General features: G+C 36.7%; 1 protein-coding gene across 10 annotated transcripts in view; it reads left to right on the forward strand.

Annotated features, from left to right (window-relative positions):
• Positions 1 to 21,195, forward strand: part of LOC122563171 (sushi, von Willebrand factor type A, EGF and pentraxin domain-containing protein 1-like) — a 123,658-nt gene that overhangs the window by 95,718 nt on the left and 6,745 nt on the right. For 7 of the 10 annotated variants that reach the window (XM_043716665.1, XM_043716669.1, XM_043716668.1 and 4 more), the window contains 19 exons: positions 597 to 693; positions 1,274 to 1,347; positions 2,457 to 2,553; positions 2,946 to 3,019; positions 4,049 to 4,145; positions 4,748 to 4,821; positions 7,024 to 7,120; positions 7,485 to 7,558; positions 8,893 to 8,989; positions 9,578 to 9,651; positions 10,174 to 10,270; positions 10,882 to 10,955; positions 13,200 to 13,296; positions 13,882 to 13,955; positions 15,245 to 15,341; positions 15,730 to 15,803; positions 17,511 to 17,607; positions 18,191 to 18,264; positions 19,660 to 19,689. In XM_043716665.1, coding sequence (XP_043572600.1) covers positions 597 to 693; positions 1,274 to 1,347; positions 2,457 to 2,553; positions 2,946 to 3,019; positions 4,049 to 4,145; positions 4,748 to 4,821; positions 7,024 to 7,120; positions 7,485 to 7,558; positions 8,893 to 8,989; positions 9,578 to 9,651; positions 10,174 to 10,270; positions 10,882 to 10,955; positions 13,200 to 13,296; positions 13,882 to 13,955; positions 15,245 to 15,341; positions 15,730 to 15,803; positions 17,511 to 17,607; positions 18,191 to 18,264; positions 19,660 to 19,689 — 1,569 coding nt within the window. Of the gene's footprint in view, positions 1 to 596; positions 694 to 1,273; positions 1,348 to 2,456; positions 2,554 to 2,945; positions 3,020 to 4,048; positions 4,146 to 4,747; positions 4,822 to 7,023; positions 7,121 to 7,484; positions 7,559 to 8,892; positions 8,990 to 9,577; positions 9,652 to 10,173; positions 10,271 to 10,881; positions 10,956 to 13,199; positions 13,297 to 13,881; positions 13,956 to 15,244; positions 15,342 to 15,729; positions 17,138 to 17,510; positions 17,608 to 18,190; positions 18,265 to 19,659; positions 19,690 to 21,195 lie in introns of those variants that run through there. The other 3 variants (XR_006315504.1, XM_043716672.1, XM_043716673.1) reach the window with 3 other exon arrangements.

Genomic DNA, 21,195 nt, shown 5'->3' on the forward strand with positions numbered 1-21,195 from the left:
TCATAAAGCATGGAAACAGACCCTTCAGTCCATGCCAAACATAATGCCAAACTAAACTATTCCCACCTGTCTGCTCCTGGCCCATATCCCTCCAGATTTTTCCTATTCATATAAGTAATCAAATGTCTTTTAAACATTTGTAATTGTACCCACATTCACCACTTCCTCAGGAAGTTCATTCCATATGCAAACCACACTGTAAAAATCATTGTCCCTCATGTCTTTATTAAAACTCTCTCCTCGCACCTTAAGAATGTGTCCCCTTGTCTTGAAATTCCCCATCCTATGGAAAAAACAACCACCATTAACTCTGTTATACCCTTTATTATTTTATAAACTTCCACCAGGTTGCTTTGAGAGTTTGGTTTAGTGCATCGCAAAGATCTTCACCTTGTCCTAACATTTCCTAAGACGTGTATAAATATTACCAGATCTCCCTGATCCTGCAATCCCTTTTTTATGGTGTCATTTACTTTTAGTTCAATCATCAAACTGCCTGATTGAAAAAACCTACAATATGTGGAGCTCACTAAGACACTTTAACCACTCACCTGAGGCTCAAGAATCAACATTATCTTATTGTATTTCCCGTGCAGCAATAATCTGTGGCAACCCTGGAGAGATTCTGAATGGACATTATCAGACACCAAATGATACAGTTGGAAATAAAGTGTTTTATTATTGTGACTTTGGGTGAGTGTTCAGTCAATAAATTAGTGAAATTATTTTGTTGGAAGTCTATTATTTTAATGCTATAATTATAACAAATTCAGATTGCCATCTCTGGTGCATGACATTTCTGACAGGAGTTGAGTATATGGGCTGTGATTGGATTTTCCAGTTTAATGTTGAACTGAGAATTTTGAAAATAAGAGCTATTTGGAATATTATTGTGCAGTTGGAAATGATGAATGTGTTAATGGTCCCTAAATGAATAATCTGAGATCAACACTGGACATCAGAGTCTTCTGGTTTCTCAACAGTTTAAATTATATTGTACATCAGCTTAAAATGAGCTAGATACATTAATATTTCTCCTGTGCACTGTCGCTTGATCAAGTCTGACCAGCCCTTATTATTTTAGCAAAAACAAAACTGTATCTGATTCATTCATTAATCTGTGGATCTCATCCCATTTTTAAAGATGTTTCCAAGTTTATTGCTATTTAGATAGATTTATATGTCTTTGGACCTTTTACCTTTAGTCAGTGAATGATTATTATCAAAGTGACCTCCAGTTATTGATACAAGTGGTTTGCTTTTCCTTTTCTAGATACAAGATAGTGGGTAGAGATTATCAACAGTGTACAGCTGAGGGTTGGGATGATGACGTTCCATCCTGTGAACGTAAGTTATATTTCCTTCCTTTATAAAGCAACTGATCTGCTGGTCAGTGCTAAATGATTGGCCTGCTTCCAATGAATTTTTTTGTAGTGTTGGTTGGCATCCAAACTTTCTTCCCTTCAGTAGTCTGACATCTTGTAGATTGGAGTTCTGATTTCCTGGAATGGGAAAGAACATTAGCTCAAAGCTTTATTCAGTGTTGCATATTAAAGTATATAGTGTGTGAAATGAGAAATGACCAACCAGCAAATCAATCCTGCTCCCTCTAAAGACTTTACTCTTTTGTCCTAGCTCAAATGATAGTGTTGGAACAAGGATTTGAGTTCTGGTGTGAAATGAGAAGTTCAAAGCTACTAATGTTAGTGGGGTACAAGCTGATAGACAGTGGTTGGAGGGACTTGGGATTTCAGGGGAAGAAAGTGGAAGCCAAAGGTGAAGTATAATCAGTGTTCCTAGTCCGTTAACATTTTCTTCCATCCTTATTTAAAGATTCTCCTGTGACTTTACCACACTGAATTAGTTGTCTACTTGCAACCAAAGGGCAAGTTGCATTAATTGACATTTGAGTGAAATTAAAAGACTTTATTGAAGCAACTCAACAAAAAAGGTGTAAGGTTTGGTGGTGCAAAACCTGAGGCAAAACAGGTAATACTGTGAAACTGGAAGTAAATAATCTTTTGAGGTGGATGTGAACCTTTGAAGATATTTCCTCATTTTTGTGATCCCATGCCCTTGAAATAATGGAAATGTTTGAATTAATGTTTTTGAATAAACTTTATGACAGTGAATAACGTTCATAGACACATGTATACCTCTGTTCCTCCTTGTCTCTTTGTCTGTCACCATTTAGTAAGTAAGTTAGTGAAGATTGATGCTGGTTCATGCATAGTGCTACTAAAGCAAAGGCCCCTGTTGTTTCAAAGTTTTGTGGACTAAGTGAAAATCCTCCAATTGTGAAAATTAATTTCATAAGTAAGAATAACTTGGCATTGTGGACAGGTTTTATTGTAGCTATTCATCTTCATGCGAAGTATCTGTGAAATGAAAGAAACTGTTGCAGATTTTGAAGGTTTGTTACATTTCTACCTGTTGTCATTTTATTTTGTGTTCAGCAATAACCTGTGGCAACCCTGGCGAGATATTGAATGGATACTATAATGCACCAAATAAGACAGTTGGAAATAAAGCTACCTTTTATTGTGATAGTGGGTGAGTATTCAGTAGATAAATTATTAATGGATTGTATTACTTTAATGTTGTGATGAAAGCAATTTTGATGCCTGTCCGTATCTTGGTCTTTATATTTCTGATCATGTCACTTCATGTTATTCAGAGTAAGGCTGATTCTTTCATTACTTGATTAACTTAATTTTGTAAAGGAATATAAAATGTGATGTGACTTGGCAAACATTTGGCAAATAGAGTAACATTTGGGAAAATGTTCTCCTTTTAGTTGATTGCTTGATGTTTTAAAAATAGTTTCTTGTTATTTTAATAGACTTTTCCTCTTTGGACCTTGGAATTCATGCCTGGTTAGTAAACTGGAATATTTTGTCAGTTATCCGGAAGAACATTGATAACAGGTGGTTTTATTTTACTAGGTACACAATGCTGGGTAATGGTTATCGGAAATGTACACCAGAGGGTTGGGATGGTGAGATTCCATCCTGTGAACGTAAGTTATATTTCCCTGATTGGTAAAGTAACTGATCTGCATATCTGCACCAAATGATTGATCCACTTTCAATAAATTATAGTACAGTGTTAGTTTATGTCCTAGTTTTATTCCATACAATAGTATGACACCATATAACTTTGAATTCTATCCTTTTGGGATAAGACAAAAATATTTTTTGCTTTAATTCACATTGAATTGAATTGAATCATTCCTGAACCCATGAGAATGTAGTGGAGGCTTCGGGTTACTCAAATTTATCAAATTTATTTATCAAATCAACAGGAATTGTTAGTTCATCTGTGGGAGATCTAGGAGGTAGACTTGGAAGAATCTGTACTTAGGATTTTATTTAACTTCATCTCAGCATGCCTCTTGAAGTCCCTGAGGATAGTGGGTATTTTGGCATGGAGATATATGGGCAAAGATTGGTGAGGGGAAGTGTATGACAGGCACTAAGTTAACATAGGAGCTATAAAGGAACATGGGAATGCATGGAGTGATATGATTTGACATGGACATATTGAGGAGGCCATGAGGTCATGAGTAGTGGGCATTGGTTGTCATGGAGGGTAGGAGGGAATTGCAGGATAGATGGATGACATAGTTTGTCATGGTTGGAGGATGGGAGGTGTGTGGGAGATGAGGGGGAATGATCATTGTGGGTTACTAGATTTTACTGAATTTATTATAATTAGGATCTAATCCAAGAGAACCAAGACCAAGCTTACAACCAGTCAGCTTTGGAACTTTGCAGCTGACTGGCATTCTCTCAACTGTTTTTGGAAGTTAAAAAAGAACGAAAGAACTGCAGAATTAGAAATCAGAAACAAAAGCATGAATTTGAATCCCATTGTGGCAAATGGTGAAATTTTAATTCAATAAATGAAAACTGGGAAGGTTAAAAAGATGTTACACCAGGAAGCTAAAAAGTTAGCTAATAAACGCTGGTGAAATCAGAGATGTCCACAAGGCAGATGTTTTGGAGTTATGTTGCATTTCTCTCTTCTCATTTCATTTTCCATGCAGCCATAAGTTGTGGTAACCCTGGGGAAATTCTGAATGGACATTACAAGGAGGCAAATGAGACACTTGGAAATAAAGTTATTTTTTATTGTGACTTTGGGTGAGTATTCAATACATAAATTACTGAACAGATTTTGGTGATGGACAGTACTATTTTAATGCTGTGATTAAGACAACTTCAGACAGTCACCTCTCATGTATGACATTTCTGATGATGACTCAGAATGAGAGCTCTGAGTGACTATTCTAGTTTAGCATTGAATTGACAATTCTTTTTCAAAAATCGTTATTGCTACAATGTTTCTATGATGTTATTGCCGGGGTTGCTATATTAATGCAAAGATTGAAGTACTAACTATACTAATGATCCCTGGTCCATTATCTAAGATCAACGCTGCATATTTGTGCTTGCTGGTTCCTCATAAATGATTAAATCAGCTCTAAAGAGAGCTAAGTGCATCAATACTTCTCCTGTGCATTGTAATCTATATATGATCAGAGCAATTTTTATCAACTCAAGTGTATTTGTTTCCTTCATGAATTTGTGGACGTAGTACTATGTTTTATATTTTATAGAGTTTAATGAAATTTTGATAGATTATTTTTCTTTGGATCTTTAGAATTCTATCTTGGTCACTCAACTAAAAAATTCCAATTAGCTTTCTGATTCTTAAAACAAATGGTTTGTTTCTCTTTTTCTAGATACGAGTTGGTGGGTAGAACTTATCTTCAATGCACAGCTGAGGGGTGGGATGGTGATGTCCCATCCTGTGAAAGTAAGTTATATTTCAATGTTTTGTAAAGTGATTGCCTTCTTGCTAATGCTCATTGATTGACTCACTTCAATACATCACTTTCAGGGTCGGTTAGCATCCAAATGTTCTTCCCTACAGTATTTTGACATTTGGAATTCTGATTTATTGTAATGGGAAGAAACATATGTTGAATGCTTTAATCAACATTGCATTTTAAAGGAACAAAATGAGGAAATGAGAAATGGCCATTCGTTAAATCAACCTTGCTCTTTCCAGAAGATTTTACTCTTCTGCCGGAGTTCAAATAATAATGTTGGATCAAGAACATGGCTTTTGGCATATGATGAGACATTTATGAGTTTTTAATGTTAGTGGAGTGTGACTTGGCAGCAAATTGTGTTTAAGGCATGGGAGATCTGTAGGAAAGGAAACGTTGAGTCAATGTTAATGATCCATACTTTAATCTTTCCCCAAATCTCTTCTCTTCCTCTTCCATTCCATTTAAAGAACCTATTATGTCTGTGCCTGACAGATTTAATTCTGTTAATGTTGCCAAAACTGTTGCATCAATTGATACTTAAGTGGTAGAAATAGATATTAATGAGTGACAAGAATGGCGGATGATGATAGTGGCGATGATGCTCTGGAAATGGAAATCCATGATTTTCAAGGTGTATTGGAGAGTTTGACATCATTTCATCACTAGTTTTGCATGTCAGTTCAAGGAAGGAGAGAGAGAGAAAATTGTGAACTGTGAGTCAGTTAGTCTATTGGTAAAATGCTGAAATTTTTAAGGATGACTTAACAACACACTGAGAAAGTCATAATGTGATGAGAACAAGTCAACACAGTTTTTCTAAATGGTAAACCTATTTTCAATATATTTTCAGAGTTTGGGAAGATGTAACTATTGGGGTAAATATCTGGCTTCTAGTCAATGAAGAATACATGGATTTTCAAAAAGCATATTATAGTATGCCACACAAGGTATAAGCAAGATAACCAAGATAGGGGTTCATGAAGTTGTTACTGTGAAATTCACCAAGGCTCCTCAGACAGTACGTTCCAAATCCCAGCCATATCATCCCTCGCTAGCACAGTCAGAATCCTGGAACTTCCTCCTTAACAGCATTGTAAGTGTATCTGCACTAAATCTACTACAGTCATTCAAAAAGACCATATGGTTTTCCACCTTCTTCTCCAGGATGATTAGGGATGGGCAATGAATGCTGTCCCAGCTAATGAAAGCCACATTCCCTAAATGAACAAATAAATTCACATTGATTTCATTTTGCATCTTTGCCTGGGTTTTCAGTGACACTTAAATACCTAAAACTCGTAATCTCTCACCATTCAATGAGTAGCTGAACGTAGAGTCATAGAGATGTACAGCATGGAAACAGACCCTTCAGTCCAACCCGTCCATGCTGACCAGGTATCCCAACCCAATCTAGTCCCACCTGCCAGCACCCGGCCCATATCCTTCCAAACCCTTCCTATTCATATACCCATCCAAATACCTCTTAAATGTTACAATTGTACTAGCCTCCACCACTTCCTCTCATAGCTCATTCCATACACGTACCACCCACTGCATGGAAAAGTTGCCCCTTAGGTCTCTTTTATATCTTGCCCCTCTCACCCTAAACCTATACCGTCTACTTCTGGACTCCCCGACTCCAGGGAAAAGACTTTGCCTATTTACCCTATCCATGCCTCTCATAATTTTGTAAACCTCTATAAAGTAACCCTCAACCTCCGACGATCCAGGGAAAACAGCCCCAGCCTGTTCAGCCTCTCCCTATATCTCAAATCCTCCAACCCTGGCAACATCCTTGTAAATCTTTTCTGAACCCTTTCAAGTTTCACAACATCTTTCTGATTGGAAGGAGACCAGAATTGCACACAATATTCCAACAGTGGCCTAACCAATGTCCTGTACAGCTGCAACATGACCTCCCAAAGATGGTGTAGGTCACCTTGTTGTGTTATTGAAATCAGACTGAGACCTAGTGTAAGGTATTGCAAATTGAGAGGAAGGCTTGCATTGTATTGCCATCATTTTGAAAAATGAGTTCCAAAATCAGGCTAATTTGTTATAATTGGCAATTTTGTTGTGTCTGTTCATCATCATTTTAAATATCTGCAAACCAAAATGAAGAGAAGAGTGTATAGATTTTGGTGTATTGTAACAGAACTACATTTCTCATATTTCCTCTGTAGCAATAACATGTGGTAACCCTGGAGAGATCCTGAATGGATATTACAGTGCTCCAAATAAAACATTTGGAAATATGGTTCATTTTTATTGTGATATTGGGTGAGTTTCAGTAAATGAATTATTATATTCTTTTGACTTTCTGATCTAGACAATTTTAGTTAACCATCCATCTACGGATCTTCACATTTCTGATAAGAACTCTCCATGAGAGCAATGAGTAAGCCTGCTTTCTTCACTATTCTGTGAAGGGATGTTGATAAGTTAAGTGACTGGGATACAAATTTGGTAGATGGACAATAATTTGGAAAGTGTTTGATTTAAGGTTTTTATTAACAGCTTTTAAAAAATAATTTAATGTAATTTTCCTCTATGGAGCTTCAATTCTTATCTGGTCAGCACATTCTTACATTTTCCTATTTAACCTTCAAGTAACTGATGACAGGTAATTTCTTTTTCTTTCTAGATACTCAATACTGGGTAGAGATTATCGGCAATGTACAACTGAGGGTTGGGATGGCAAGGCTCCATCTTGCGAACGTATGTTCTATTTCTTTCTTTTGTAATGTGACCTGCTCATCCTACCAGACAATATCTCAGTGAATTTTCTTGGAACTTTGATTCACATCTAAGTTTCCTTCCTTTTAGCATTTGTCCATCCTTGAGTTTGGAGTTCAATCTCCATGGAATAGGAGATAACAGCTGTTCAGTAAATGTATTCAACATAATTTCTTAAAGGCAAAAAAAAATTTGAGAAATAGCTTTTCATCAAATAAGTTCTTAGTTAGAGAATTTAATTGTCTGCCTTTCTGCAAATGTTGGTATTGAAACATGGAACTGAGTTTTAAGTTAGGATGGGCAGTTTAGTAGGTGCTAAGATCTTGTTCTATGTGATAGTGTTTGCCGGTTTTGCAGTGGGAAACCGAGCAAGTGAAAGTGACAGGTAAAAAATGTGCAGAAAATATTAATGGTCTATAATTAAACCAGCATTTACTCCATTCCCTTTCTTTTCCATTCCCATTATGTGCTCCAATTAGATCAGTATCTTCATTCGACTGAATTCATTGTGTTAGTGCAGTACGTAGTTGCGGATCTAATTTGAATGAAAGCAATGGTTTTTAAAGAGGTGACAAAAATATGGAGAAACATACCAATGGTTTTGGTGCTCAGGAGAAACAGAGATCATTAAGTGATTCTCTCACTTCTGTATTTTAATTCATTCTTCTCTGACTATCCCTGGTGATCAAATATGACTTGCTTCACTCTGAGTCAATGGATTCTGAGATGGCTATTAAGTCCAATAAGCTCTATGCATACTCTGCTATATTTAAGAGCAGATGCTGTTGGGAGGGTAATGAGGTTTTGGGGGATGTCTTCAGAAACCTCAACATCACCTTTGTGTGTTCCTGATAAATTCTATCTGCATCCATGTTTTCTAAAATTACCCTTCTTCCAATTTGTTTGGCCACAAGCCAGGACTTCCAAGAAGAGTCAGTAGATATTTTTGACCTCTTCGGGGATGCAGTGTTGTCAACCTTTAGGCAAATTAGTCTCCTGCTGCAAATGAGTTCTAAGTAGGGCAGTTGCTTCAAGAACCTAGTATCACGCGTAAGAATGAAATGTCCTATCCAGTAGAGTTGATTTTGTGTGGTTACCAGTACTAAACAAGTTCAAACACTCTTGCATTAAGCAAATATGTTCCATTAACCACATTGAAGAAGTTTGAGAATTGGATTCCAAAGTTAATGAAACTTGTTATTCTGCAGAGTTGTGTAGTAGATTCTTATCTTCATGCTATAATTGTCAAGTGCAACAAAAGATTTATTAAAGATTTTTGATAATTATAGCTTGTCCCATTTTGTTTTTACATGCAGCAATAAACTGTGGTAACCCTGGCAAGATTCCGAATGGGTATTATGAGGCACCAAACAACACAATTGGAAATAAAGTGATTTTTTATTGTGATGTTGGGTGAGTTTTCAGAATATAAATTTATTGTATAATTTTGCTAAAAAAAACTACTAGTTTAATGTTAATGGCAAAGCAATTTTCAGACGGCTATATTTCAATGTTTACATTTCTAATAACAAATCCCCATGTAAACACAAATGAGGCTTCTACTCTTTAAAATTTCAGAGTGATGAAGGCTGAGGATCTTTTGGTCTGATTTTGGAACATTAATGGAAAGATTAAATTGCTAAATGTATTACACCTAGAACCATATACCTAGATCACCACTGGATGGCTGCACCTGCTGATTCTTAAAAATGTATAAATCATATTGTGATTTGTTGCCAACAGGAGTTGTACACACCAATGCTCCTTCTGTGTACTGTACTTTTATGGAGTCAGACCAGAATTTAATTTTACCAATAATATGATTCCAACTTCATTTTTTGCTGTCAATCTTGTTTCACTTTATTTTAATGAGCAATTTGTTGATAGGTGAATATAATTTTCCTCTTTAGAACTCAAATTCTTACCTGGTCAGCAAACTATATTGTTTTCACAATTGCTGTTTGGGTCATTGATACAGGTGGTTTGCTTTGCTTCTCCTAGGTACAAATTGGTGGGTAGAGATTATCGACAATGTACAGCTAAGGGATGGGATGGTGATGTTCCAGCTTGTGAACGTAAGTTATGTTTCCTTGTTTTGTAAGGTTAATAGCAGCAGGCAGTGTTCCTGATAGAATTGCTAGCAATGGAAAATTGTAACCTTTTGATGGTTCCACAAGTTGCAGAGAGAGAAGTATTCCTCACCTCAGGCTTTGATCACAGAGAAGGTTGGACAAAGACACTTAAAACACATTGGCCTTCTCCATGGAAATGGTGCAGGCTTCACACTGTAGGGTTTACCAATTGATTTGAGGATTCTGCTGATAGAATAAAATCAGTCCATTATGTTCTTGGATTGCTGCTGAAGGTTGTTGCTGGTCAAAATAGTGTGCCGTTGTGTGATTGTAGGTTTAGGACTGTCCTGTGTTTAAAATACCATAAAATTGGAAAAACAATTCCAACTTTATTGTGAGCTAATAATCGGAACAATTATGTAGTGATATGTTTCGTCTTCATATTGAAAACTTGTGAATAGCAATGAAAAGACTGGTGGGGACTTTCAATTTTTCTGGTACTTATGCCTCTTATTTTCTGTATAGCAATAAACTGTGGAAACCCTGGTTCAATTCTGAATGGATATTACAAAGCATCAAAATGGACAGTTGGAAGTAATGTTACATTTTATTGTGAAGTCGGGTGAGTATTCAGTATCTAAATCACTAAATAATTTAGTAATGGCCTCTATTATTTTGAAGTTGTTATTTAGACAATGTTGGATGACCACATATTCAATATATTTCTTATAGAAGCTCTTCACATTAACTCTGAGTGAGGCTTCAATCCTAACCAGAAGATTAAGCAAAACACTTAGTACTGATCAAGTTGGGGAATGTTTGTGTTGGAATAGGAGCATTAATGCAAAAATAGAACTGTTAAATGTGTCATTGGTTGAAAAATCCATGAGCAGAGAGACAAACCAGATGTCACCAGCTGCTGTTTCTACAAAATGATTAACTTGTATTAGAAGTCAGCATGACAGTGAGTTTTATATGCCTATGTTTCATCTGTGCACTGTAGTTTTATGGGGTCTAACCTGTACTTTCATGTTTAAATATAAATGCAACAGCATTTGATTCCTATTTTAGTGTTCTGCTACCCTACAGCTATATTTGATTCATTTTTCTTTCTTGAGGGTTTAGTACATTTTTCCTTCATGAACCTCAAAATTCTTACATATTCTGCCTAGTGACCCATTTTTCTAGTTAATTTTCCTGTCTGATAACAGTTGGCTTACCATTCTTTTTTAGATACAAAATTATTGGCAGACATTACCGACAATGTATGGCTGATGGGTGGGATGGTGAGATTCCATCCTGTGAACGTAAGTAAATGTTTCTGTATTTTGTAAAGTGACTGGCTTGTACGTCTGATAAAAATGATTGAGTCACTTACAGTGAGTCATCATGGCTCATGTTCAAATTTTTTCCATACACTAATTTGGCATCCTCTGGCTTGGAATTCTGTTTTGAATGGGAGATAAAAATAACTTTTTGCTTTTCTACCCAAGGGTCATGTTACGAGGCAAAGAGCTGAGTTTCAGTGGGTAATAGAAAGATTAGGAGAAGCTCATTTTATTTGTATTTTAGAATTAGTAATTTGGCTCATGGAAATTAAAGGTATAGGAAATTACACAATCAATGCTAATTTTCCATGTTTAAATCATACAGAGGGTGGGGTTGAATTACTGCGCCCGTATCTGGTGTGCAGAGTCTGGATATTTTCTGATTCAACAACAGAATTTAGGAGAAACTTCCATAAATGGGCAATTTTCCACTTCCAGATCTGAGAGTGCAAAGTGACTGTTAGACCCGTTATTTCCTGAAATAATTTTGAGGCTGCCACCGGGACTTTGGAATGTTAGATTTACTGAAATTGCAATTTTTATTAATTATATTATGTTAATTCACTAAAATTGAAAGAGCAAGGAGCCTAAATAACATGATGATACTATGACTTTATCTTATCCACTTTATACATACTTTCATGTCTATTCTTATCAATCCCAAAAGGGTACTCTGAACTATCCAAATAAATACTTGACCTCCCACAGGAACTCTGGCTAACTTTCAGTATTAGTTCTTTTCCTCTATTTTGTCATGTTTTGGAAATCTGTATAATAAAAATTACTTGTTAATTAAAATTTGAGGCAATAATACTTTGTGTTTCTGCCGTTGCAAACTGTGAAGTACAACTTGCCCTCATTCTACCACCACCCCATGCAACAAAAATGGGGAGTAGAGGATGCAAGCTGTAGGCAAGGTTGATATAAATTACCCAAATCTCCAGGACACATGCTTTCAGAGTGATCCAAAACCATCCATCTCTATGAAATATTCCATGCCCTGGACTAGTGACTGAATGCTGTACAGTGCTCAAACAACATGAGAATGATGGCCAAAACTGATCTGACAGCTCCTAAAACACCCAGGAAAATTGTATTGCAGAGATGACCAATCAGAGCAAAGTGGGGGATAGACTTTGTGGGGAACTGCTCCTCCAGTCTGAACTCTTATCTCTAGTGCTTCTCCAACCACAGGTTGCTTCTCACCCAACTTTCCTGTTGATGGTTTCATTCCTAATCTGCAGCAATTGTGGCAGTGATGAAGCCTGTGGTTAGCAGAGCAACTAAGAAGATAAGTGGCTGCATTGAGCATGTCAGTGGCATTGGTATTTGCCAAACTGGGAGTTATTGTCAGCTGGATTTGAGGATAGCCTGGGGCTATCAGTTGAGTCTTTAGATTATTGTTGGCTGTGTTCAGATAAGGCAGGGAGTACAATCAGCTGGGTAAGGGGTGAATGCCATCAGATAGTTCCAGTGATTGTCAATAGTGAAGTTGAAGGGTTTCATCAGTCTGGCATGGGGAGTGCTGTCTGTTGCGGTGCATTGGGGTTAAAACAGAGGATTACAGATTGGAAGTTGAACCACTTGATAGCAATTATCCCTGAGTTCATCAGAGGTCAGTTGTGCCTCAGGGACTCAGTGGGACTTCTTGCCAGCAAATATTGCAGCCTTATCATGGCATTCCCTATTGTCAGTCACTCAATGCATGATATTGGGACCCGGCATTAGGGGGAGGGGACACTGAAAGCCATCTTAATATCATGTGTTGTGACTCACTGCACACAATTCTTTAGTGACTGCTCCTAAACATTCCACATCACAATCTCAACTCTCACCAGCGGTGTCCTAGGATTCAGTGAAGATCCTTTTGCTGGGTCCTGGATCCTAAATGGCAATAGCCATCAGTCATAATGACATTGCTGAACAATGTCACTGGCTTATGAAGTTGGATACCTAACATGAAGTTGAATTGCTGCTGATGATTGATGTGTGTCCACTCATAGTGCTGTTGCAGACAGACAACGGTTTGTCATCATGAGGTATTAAGGATTGAGAAAAAATCTTTCTGTGTGTTAGTATATCAAAGCCTGAATTCCAAATTTGAGATAACTTGATCTTGTTGTCAATTTTATTGTGATATGCATGTTTATGTAAAGTATTGTAATTAAAATTCTGTTGTTTGGAGTCTTGTTTCTAGCTTTTCACATTATATTTCCTGTGCAGCAATAATCTGTGGTAACCCTGGGGAGTTTCTGAATGGACATTATAAGACACCAAATGAGACAGTTGGAAATAAAGTGCATTTTTATTGTGACTTTGGGTGAGTATTCAGTCAATAAATTACTGAAAACATTTTGATGAAATCATGTTATTTTAATGTTATGTGCCACCTTTTGTGCATGACATTTGTGATGATGGTTGAGCATATGAGTTGTGATTTTTAGTATTTTAGCATTGAATTGAGAGTTTTAAAAGGAACCACTGTACTGATTAAAGTCAGTGATGCTAGAGCTTACATTGGAATATTAATGCACAGTTGGAAATGCTGGACATGTTAATGATCCCTAGACATGGAAGTTGAGATCAACACAGGACATCAGAGTCTGCTAATTCTTCAATTGATTGAATTATAATATAACTCAGCTCCAAAGTGAGGTAGATGCATCAATATTCTTCCTGCACACTAGTTTTTTTATGGAATGTAACCAGCTCTTTTTATTTTAGTAAAAACGTGACTATTTGATTCTTTCATTAATCTACAATCTAATTCTGTTTTTTTAAATGTATATATATTTTGATCGATCCTTTTCTCTTTGGATTTGGATTTCTAATGTGGTCAGTGAACGAACATTTCCCAATTGACCTTCAGTTTACTAATGCAAGTGGTTTGCTTCTCTTTTTCTAGATACAAGATAGTGGGTAGAGGTTATCGGCAATGTACAGCTGAGGGTTGGGATGGTGATGTCTCATCCTGTGAATGTAAGTTACATTTAATTGCTTTGTAAAGTACTGATTTACTGGTAAGTGCAAAAAGACTGACCTGCTTCCAGTGAATTATTGTGTAATGTTGGTTGATACCCAACCTTTCTTCTCTGCAGTAGTTTTACATCCTGTAGTTTGGAATTCAGATTTCCTAGAATGGGAGGAAACGTCTATTCAATGCTCTAATCTACATTGCATATTAAAGTACACATTGTGTGCAATGAGAAATAGCCATCAAGTAATTCCAGTGCCTTCTAGAAGATTTCACAGTTTTACATCGTACAAGTGGTACTGTTAGAGCAAGGAGTTGAGTTTTGGTGTGCAATGGTGTGTAAGAAGCCCTTAATGTTAGCAGAGTTTAGCTGATAGAAAGTGATCATTGGACCTTGGGTGATTCAGGTGAAGTGACTAGAAGTTAAAGGCAAGTGTAATTGATGCTGCTAATCCCTTCTCTTTTTCTCCGAGACAGTAAGGACTGCAGAGGCTGGAAACCAGAGTCAATAAAATGTGGAGCTAGAAGAGCACAGCAGGTCAGACAGGTTGGAGGGTCCTGATGAAAGGTCCTGGCGATGAAATTGTCGACTTTCTTGGTCCTCTGATGCTGTCTGACCCACTGTACTCTTCCAGCTCTACATTTTATTAGCTCTTTTTGATCTATTCCTGTTTAATATCTTACTATGACTTTAGTTAACTGAATTAATTGAATTACTTCTACCATTGGGAGAGTTGCAATAATTGACATTCGAGTCAAAATTATAGATTTTAATGGGGCAACAAACAAAAATGGTATAAGTTTTAGTGGTGGTGGTGATTAGACAAAACAGATAACATGATGGAAGTGGAAGTAAATAATCTTTGATTTGGAGCAGAAGCTTTGAAAATATTTCCTCCCTTTTATTATCTAGTGTTCTTGAAATGATGGTGGCTATTAAATTAACAATGTTGACTATCTTGTGTAACTTTGCACTAAATTTCAGTGACTAATGTTTATGAACACACCTCTCCATCTGCTACTCCATGTAACATTGTCTGTCACCATTTATTAAGTAAGGCTAATGTTGATCAGTACATACAAAGATCCCTGTTGTTTTGAGACATTGCAGACTGAGAGAATGTCCTCCAATTGTATTTTAATTTTGAAAATTACTTTCCGAAATTAGAGTAACTTGGCATTTTGAGCTGGTTTTGTTGCAGCTATTCATTTTTATGCTAAATACCAATAAAATGTTGGCAATTTTGGAGGTATGAAACAATTGTATCTCTTCTCTTTTTTTTCTTTTGTGCAGCAATAACCTGTGGTAACCCGGGTGAGATTCTACATGGGTATTATAATGCACCAAATAAAACAGTTGGAAATAACGTTACATTTTACTGTGACTTTGGGTGAGTATTCAGCGTACAAATTATTGACGGACTATATTATTTTAATGTTGTGATGAAGAGAATTTAGATGTGCATCTATCTGTTGTTCTTCATTTCTGAACTCATTTCTTCATGTTATCACAGAGTAAGCCTGATTATTTCATTATTTGACATCATAATTTTGCAAAGGACTATAAAAGTAAAGTGGCTTGGCAAACATTTGATGGATTGGGTGTATTTTCAGGAAATGTTTGCTTTTTAATTAACTGCTTGATTTTGATTTTTGGAAAGAATTTGTATTTAATAAACATTTCCTCTTTGGACCTTTATAATTCATACCTGGTCAGCACTCTAATATTTCATCAATTATCCAGAAGTTGACAGATAACTGGTGATTTTCTGTTCCTAGATATGCAATGCTGGGTCGTGATTATCGGAAGTGTACACCTGAGGGTTGGGATGGTGAGGTTCCATCCTGTGAACGTAAGTTCTATTTCTCTCTTTAGGAAAGTGACAAATATATCTTCCCAGCTAAATGATAGAGCCATTCTCAATACAGTGCTGGAACTTTGGTTCAATTTCAGGTTTCTTCCTTATAATATTCATCCACCTTGGAGTTCATTCATCTTGGAATAGGAAGAAATAATGAGTAATGATTTTATTCAGCATTGCATACTAAAGAAAACTAAAGTGTGATTTGAGAAATGATATTTCATTAAATCAATTGTTTGTTTGAAAATTGAATTATCTGCTTTCCACACATATTAATGTTGAAGCATAGAATATATATTCCTAGCTAGATATTAAAGTGGAATGCATCATTTAGCAGGTACTAACATTAGTGTAACTGACAAGCATGTAATTTTGGCCATTGGAAATCTAGGAAGTGGAAGTGACAGGTAAAGGAAAAGAGCAGCCAATATCAATGGTCTGTAATTAAACCTGGCATATACTGTCTTCTTTTCCCTTCCCACACCCATTTTATGCTCCAAGTAGTTCTGTATTTACATTTAACTGAATTAGTTGTGATATTGAAGCATATTGTACTGATCAAACTGAAGTGAAAGTAATAATTTTAGAGGGGAGACAAAAACATAAAGGCAGACTTTTACGGTAATGTTGCTGAGTAAATGCTGTGGAACAAAAAGTAAGTGGTCTTTGAGATGACACTGGTACCTGAAGTTATTCCTTCACTTTGGTGTTCTACCTTTTTCTTCTCAGTCCCTAAGGATTAAGTGTGACTTGCTTCCATTCTGGTTCGGTGGGTTTTGAGATTGGTATTAAGTCCAATGTGTGATTTTCAAACTCTGCCACATTTGGAGCAGGTGGTGTTGGAATGATTAGATAAATGAGTTATACGGGAGTTGTGAAATTTCTCAGAGGCCTCAACCTCACCTTTCAATGTTCCTGATGGAGTCTTTCTATGTTTAATGTTTACCAGTTCCTCACCACTGATGTTCAGTTGCAGTGGTGCATATTATCTACAAAATGCACTGTAGAAATTCATCAAAGATCTTTAGACAGCACCTTCTAAATCCAGGAGCACTTGCATCTAGAAGGATGGAGAACAATACCACCTGCATATTCCTTTCCAAGTCACTCACCAACTTGACTTGGGAATATATTGCCCTTCCTACAGTATCACTGGGTCAAAATCCTAGAACTCGCTCCTTAATGGCATTGTGGAATCAGCTAAAGCACCTGCATTGCAGCAATTCAAGAAGGCAGTTCACCATCACTTGCTCAAAGACAACAAGGAACAAGGAACAAGGAACAAGCAATACACCCTGGCAGTTTGCGACACCCACATCCTACAAGTGATTAAATTTTTTAAAGTTCTGAATTTCTGTTATCATCCTCAGATTCCTGTCGTGAATGAGTTCCAAGTCAAGCAGTTGCTTCAAGAGTCTCATACAAGAATGACATGCCCTGCCCAGCAGAGTTGGTTTTGTGTAATTATTGCCTTTCTACTGGGCAATTTTTAACTGCCACAGAGTAAAAGGCAGCATCGTATTAATGATTTTGAAAAAAAAATAAAAATTAGATTCCAAAGTTAATTTGCCAAACTAACCAATTATATAATTGCATTGTATCTTTCATGTTAAATACCTTGCAAATTGCAATGAAAGAAATGGTGAAGATTTTGAGTTTTGTGACATTTCTACCTTTTCCATCTTATTTTATGTGTAGCAATTAACTGTGGTAACCCTGGCAATATTCTGAATGGATATTATGTGGAACCAAATGTCACAGTTGAAAATAAAGTTACCTTTTATTGTAATGCTGGGTGAGTATTTACTACATTAACTAAGAACTAATTTTACTGAAAGACTGCTAATCTAATGTTTGTTCAGAAGACATTTTCAGGGAGTTATATTTTTGATATTTAGCATCTCTGTTAAGTGATTTCCATGTGAACATGAGTCAGGCTTCCAATTCAATGCTGAGCTGGCAATTTGTTTTTTATAAAAAGTCTTTATCAACATACCTGCATGGGTTTGGAATATCTATAGGCAGATAGAAATGTTAAATATGATTCTAATGCCGAGGCCTATATGCTGAGATCAACACTGGATGACTTTATAAGCAGTCTTCCTCCAACTGCTTCAGCTATATTTTAATTAGTCCCAAGGTAAGCTGGTGCATCATGTTCCTCCTGTAAATTTTATTTTACATACAGGTGATCTACATCGTACTTAGCAATAGTGAAATTCTATTTGATTACAAATGCACTTTGCGTGTGTGTTTGTTGATCAGTAAATAGATTTTTCCTCTGTGGACTTTTAATTTCCTATCTGCTGTGCCAACTTTACAACTTCTCAAAATAAAATTCAGGTTATTGATTCAAGTGGTTTGCGTCTGTTTTCTAGATACAAGCTTTTGGGTCGAGATTATCGGCAATGTACAGCTGAGGGATGGGATGGTGATGTTCCATCCTGTGAATGTAAGTGTTGTTGCCTTTTATTTTTACCCTAAAATTAACTGACTTGCTTATATGTGTCAAATAATTGAGCCACTTTCATTGGATTGTCATGTAATGTTACTCCACATCAAGTTCTCCAGGATTTTAGCATCTTCAACTTTTGAGTTTGAATTAGTGTAATGAGATTTAAACAATTGTTCAGTGTTTTGATTCAGTCTTTCATGAGGATTTTGAACTGTGAAATGACAAATGATCTTTTGATTTCGTGGTTAGCTGCCTTACAGCTCCAGGGACCTGGGTTTTATTTCTGCCTGGGATGATTCTCTTTGTGGAGTTTGCACATTCTCTCCATGTCTGTGTGGGTTTCCGTCGAGTGCTCTGATTTCCTTCCATAGTCCAAAGATATGCAAGTTAGGTGGATTGGCCGTGCTAGATTGCCCTGTAGTGTCCAGGGATGTGCAGGTTAGGTGGGTTGACCATGGAGTCTTGCTGTATGACCCCAATATCTTTTCCACTTTTGAACCATCACATACATTCTCACTTGCACAGTAAACTTTGTGTGATCATGTGCAAAACAGATAGACATTAATAGGATGCACAGCCAGATAAGACAGAGATACATGAAGTAAATACATTTTAAGAGAAGAGAGGAAAACGTGAGTGACGAGGAACTTGAAAGAGAGACTGGAGTTTAAGGAATAAGAAAGTGAGCTGTAAGAATGCAAGCACAAAAGACCTAGAAGCGAAGGGCTAAGCACAAGAAAAGCAAAAGGCAGGAAGTGAAGTATTTCTTTACTCACAGATTTCCATTAGCATTATGTGATGAAGTTATGAATCTATGAAATCAGTTTCTATGGTGATATGCAAAATTTCTCTAAGTGGGGTTTTAACTTTTGATCAGCTGAGATCCTCAGTTGAGTAAAGTTACATTCAGCAGAAATCATCATTTGTTGTGACATCACTTGTTACAACATCACTTTAAGGACTGAATATGTTTATGAATCAGATCAGGATATGTGTAAAGGTCTGCAGTTGTATCTTTGTGAAGTCAAGTACTTCTATAAATATTGAGTGTTGAGTGAACCTATTTCAGATTTTCAAGTAAAATGAACCTACACCATTTACCAATCTTGTATGAGAGTAGTAACTTTGTATTATGAAATCAACACAACAATGCTGATGTACAATATCCCCAATGCTACAGTTACTTCATTTTTGATGCTCAGAAAACAGTGAAAGAGGATGGAGAGGCTCTGTTGTTTTTTTTTTCAAAATAGTTTTTTTGAATTTACGTGTAACAATTGGTGATGTGTAGTTAGACCTTCAAAAGTGAATGGGCATAGTGAAAGAAAACACAAAATCTTTTAAACCATTAATTTCTGTGTTAATAACTTGGTCTCTTTTAAAATCTTACAGCACAAAGTGCACTTGTAGGAATGACTGCTGGTAAGTAGGAAAACCAGATAATACAAATATTATTAGCTGCACTGAAGTGCTTTGATTTAATATTTGCTAACATTTGATCATCAAAACTGTACATTTAAAATGTAATGACTGAATTAGTGTTTTGATTGTTCAAACTGGTAAGTATATAAATCTTGAGTCAAAATGACTATTAATGAGGCTTTAATACTTTTTAATAATGTTTAGAAATGAGCTTTTTTTAATCTTTGTGCTGGTTTTCTTAGTGAGGCTTTGAGCCGGACGTGTGCCTTGTGTGTCTAATAAACAATTTAGGATAAACATAATTATATCCTATAACAATAATTAATAATTCTCATGCTGGATTTCATAGACAACTCATCTTTCTTAGTCAGTCAAAAAGTGTGGTGCTGAAAAGGCACAGCAGATCAGGCAACATCTGAGGAGCAGGAAAGTTGACATTTTGACCATAAGCTCTTCATCAAGAATGTGGGGTGAGAGGGGTGGTGCAAGGGGGGTGAGAGATAAATGGGATGGGGTGGGGCTGTGGAAAGGTATCTGGGAATGCAATAGGTAGATGAAGGTGGGGGTGATAGTGATAGCGGAGGGTGGAGCGGATAGGTGGAAAGGACAGTTCAAGAAGGTGATGCCGAGTTGGCAGATTGGATGTGGGATTGGTGGGGGAATGGGAGATCAGGAAACTGGTGAAATTAACATTAATCCCATGTGGTTGGAGAGTCCCAAGACAGAAGATAAGGTGTTCTTCCTCCAGGTGTAGAATTTGGCAGTAGAGGAGGACCAGGACTTGCATGTCCTTGGTGGAGTGGGAAGGGGAGTTGAAGTGTTCGACCACAGGGTGGTGGGTCATTTTTCTTCATGCACAGTTCAGCTTGCCTATTTTAAAACTGAAGCATGTGTGTTTGACTGGCTTGGTTAATAGAGATAGTTTTCTTAAGTAGTTATTTTTAACTGTCTGTCAAAGTTCTTATTGTCTTTATTAACTAGTTCCAACTTTCACAGAAAGGAAAACTGTTTCTGGTGCTGATAAGTTGTCTTGAAGCCTGTTTTATAATGTTATCCACAAACTTAAGAATGAATAGAACTATGTCCAGTGAACTGTATATTTTAATCTGAATTTACCATCGATAATAAGGGAAATGGAACTCCTCCTTAAGGAGAAGAATAGAAAAAACTTGTTGAAAACTGAAACTGAAATAAAGGATAAACAACATGGAATTCAGAAGGGAAAGACTTGCTCCTTTGCTCCCACTCCTGAACTTGCCCCCCCAGAGGAACACAGTCACTCATTGTTATTTTCATCAGGATGCACTCATAATTGCCCTGGAGGTGGGCTTGTGATCCAATTAAGAAGGGTGGATGGGCAATCCAAGTTGGAGGGCCAATCAGAGGCCTTCCAACTTGAAAGGAACAACAGGCTGCAATTGAAGGGAAGTTAAAGAGAGGTTGCTTCAAAATAGAGGCATCTTCTCTCTTTCTTTTGGCTTTTTCCTATATTTACCATCTTCCAAC

Source organism: Chiloscyllium plagiosum, chromosome 26 (assembly GCF_004010195.1).
Source record: "Chiloscyllium plagiosum isolate BGI_BamShark_2017 chromosome 26, ASM401019v2, whole genome shotgun sequence".
NCBI lineage: Eukaryota > Metazoa > Chordata > Chondrichthyes > Orectolobiformes > Hemiscylliidae > Chiloscyllium > Chiloscyllium plagiosum.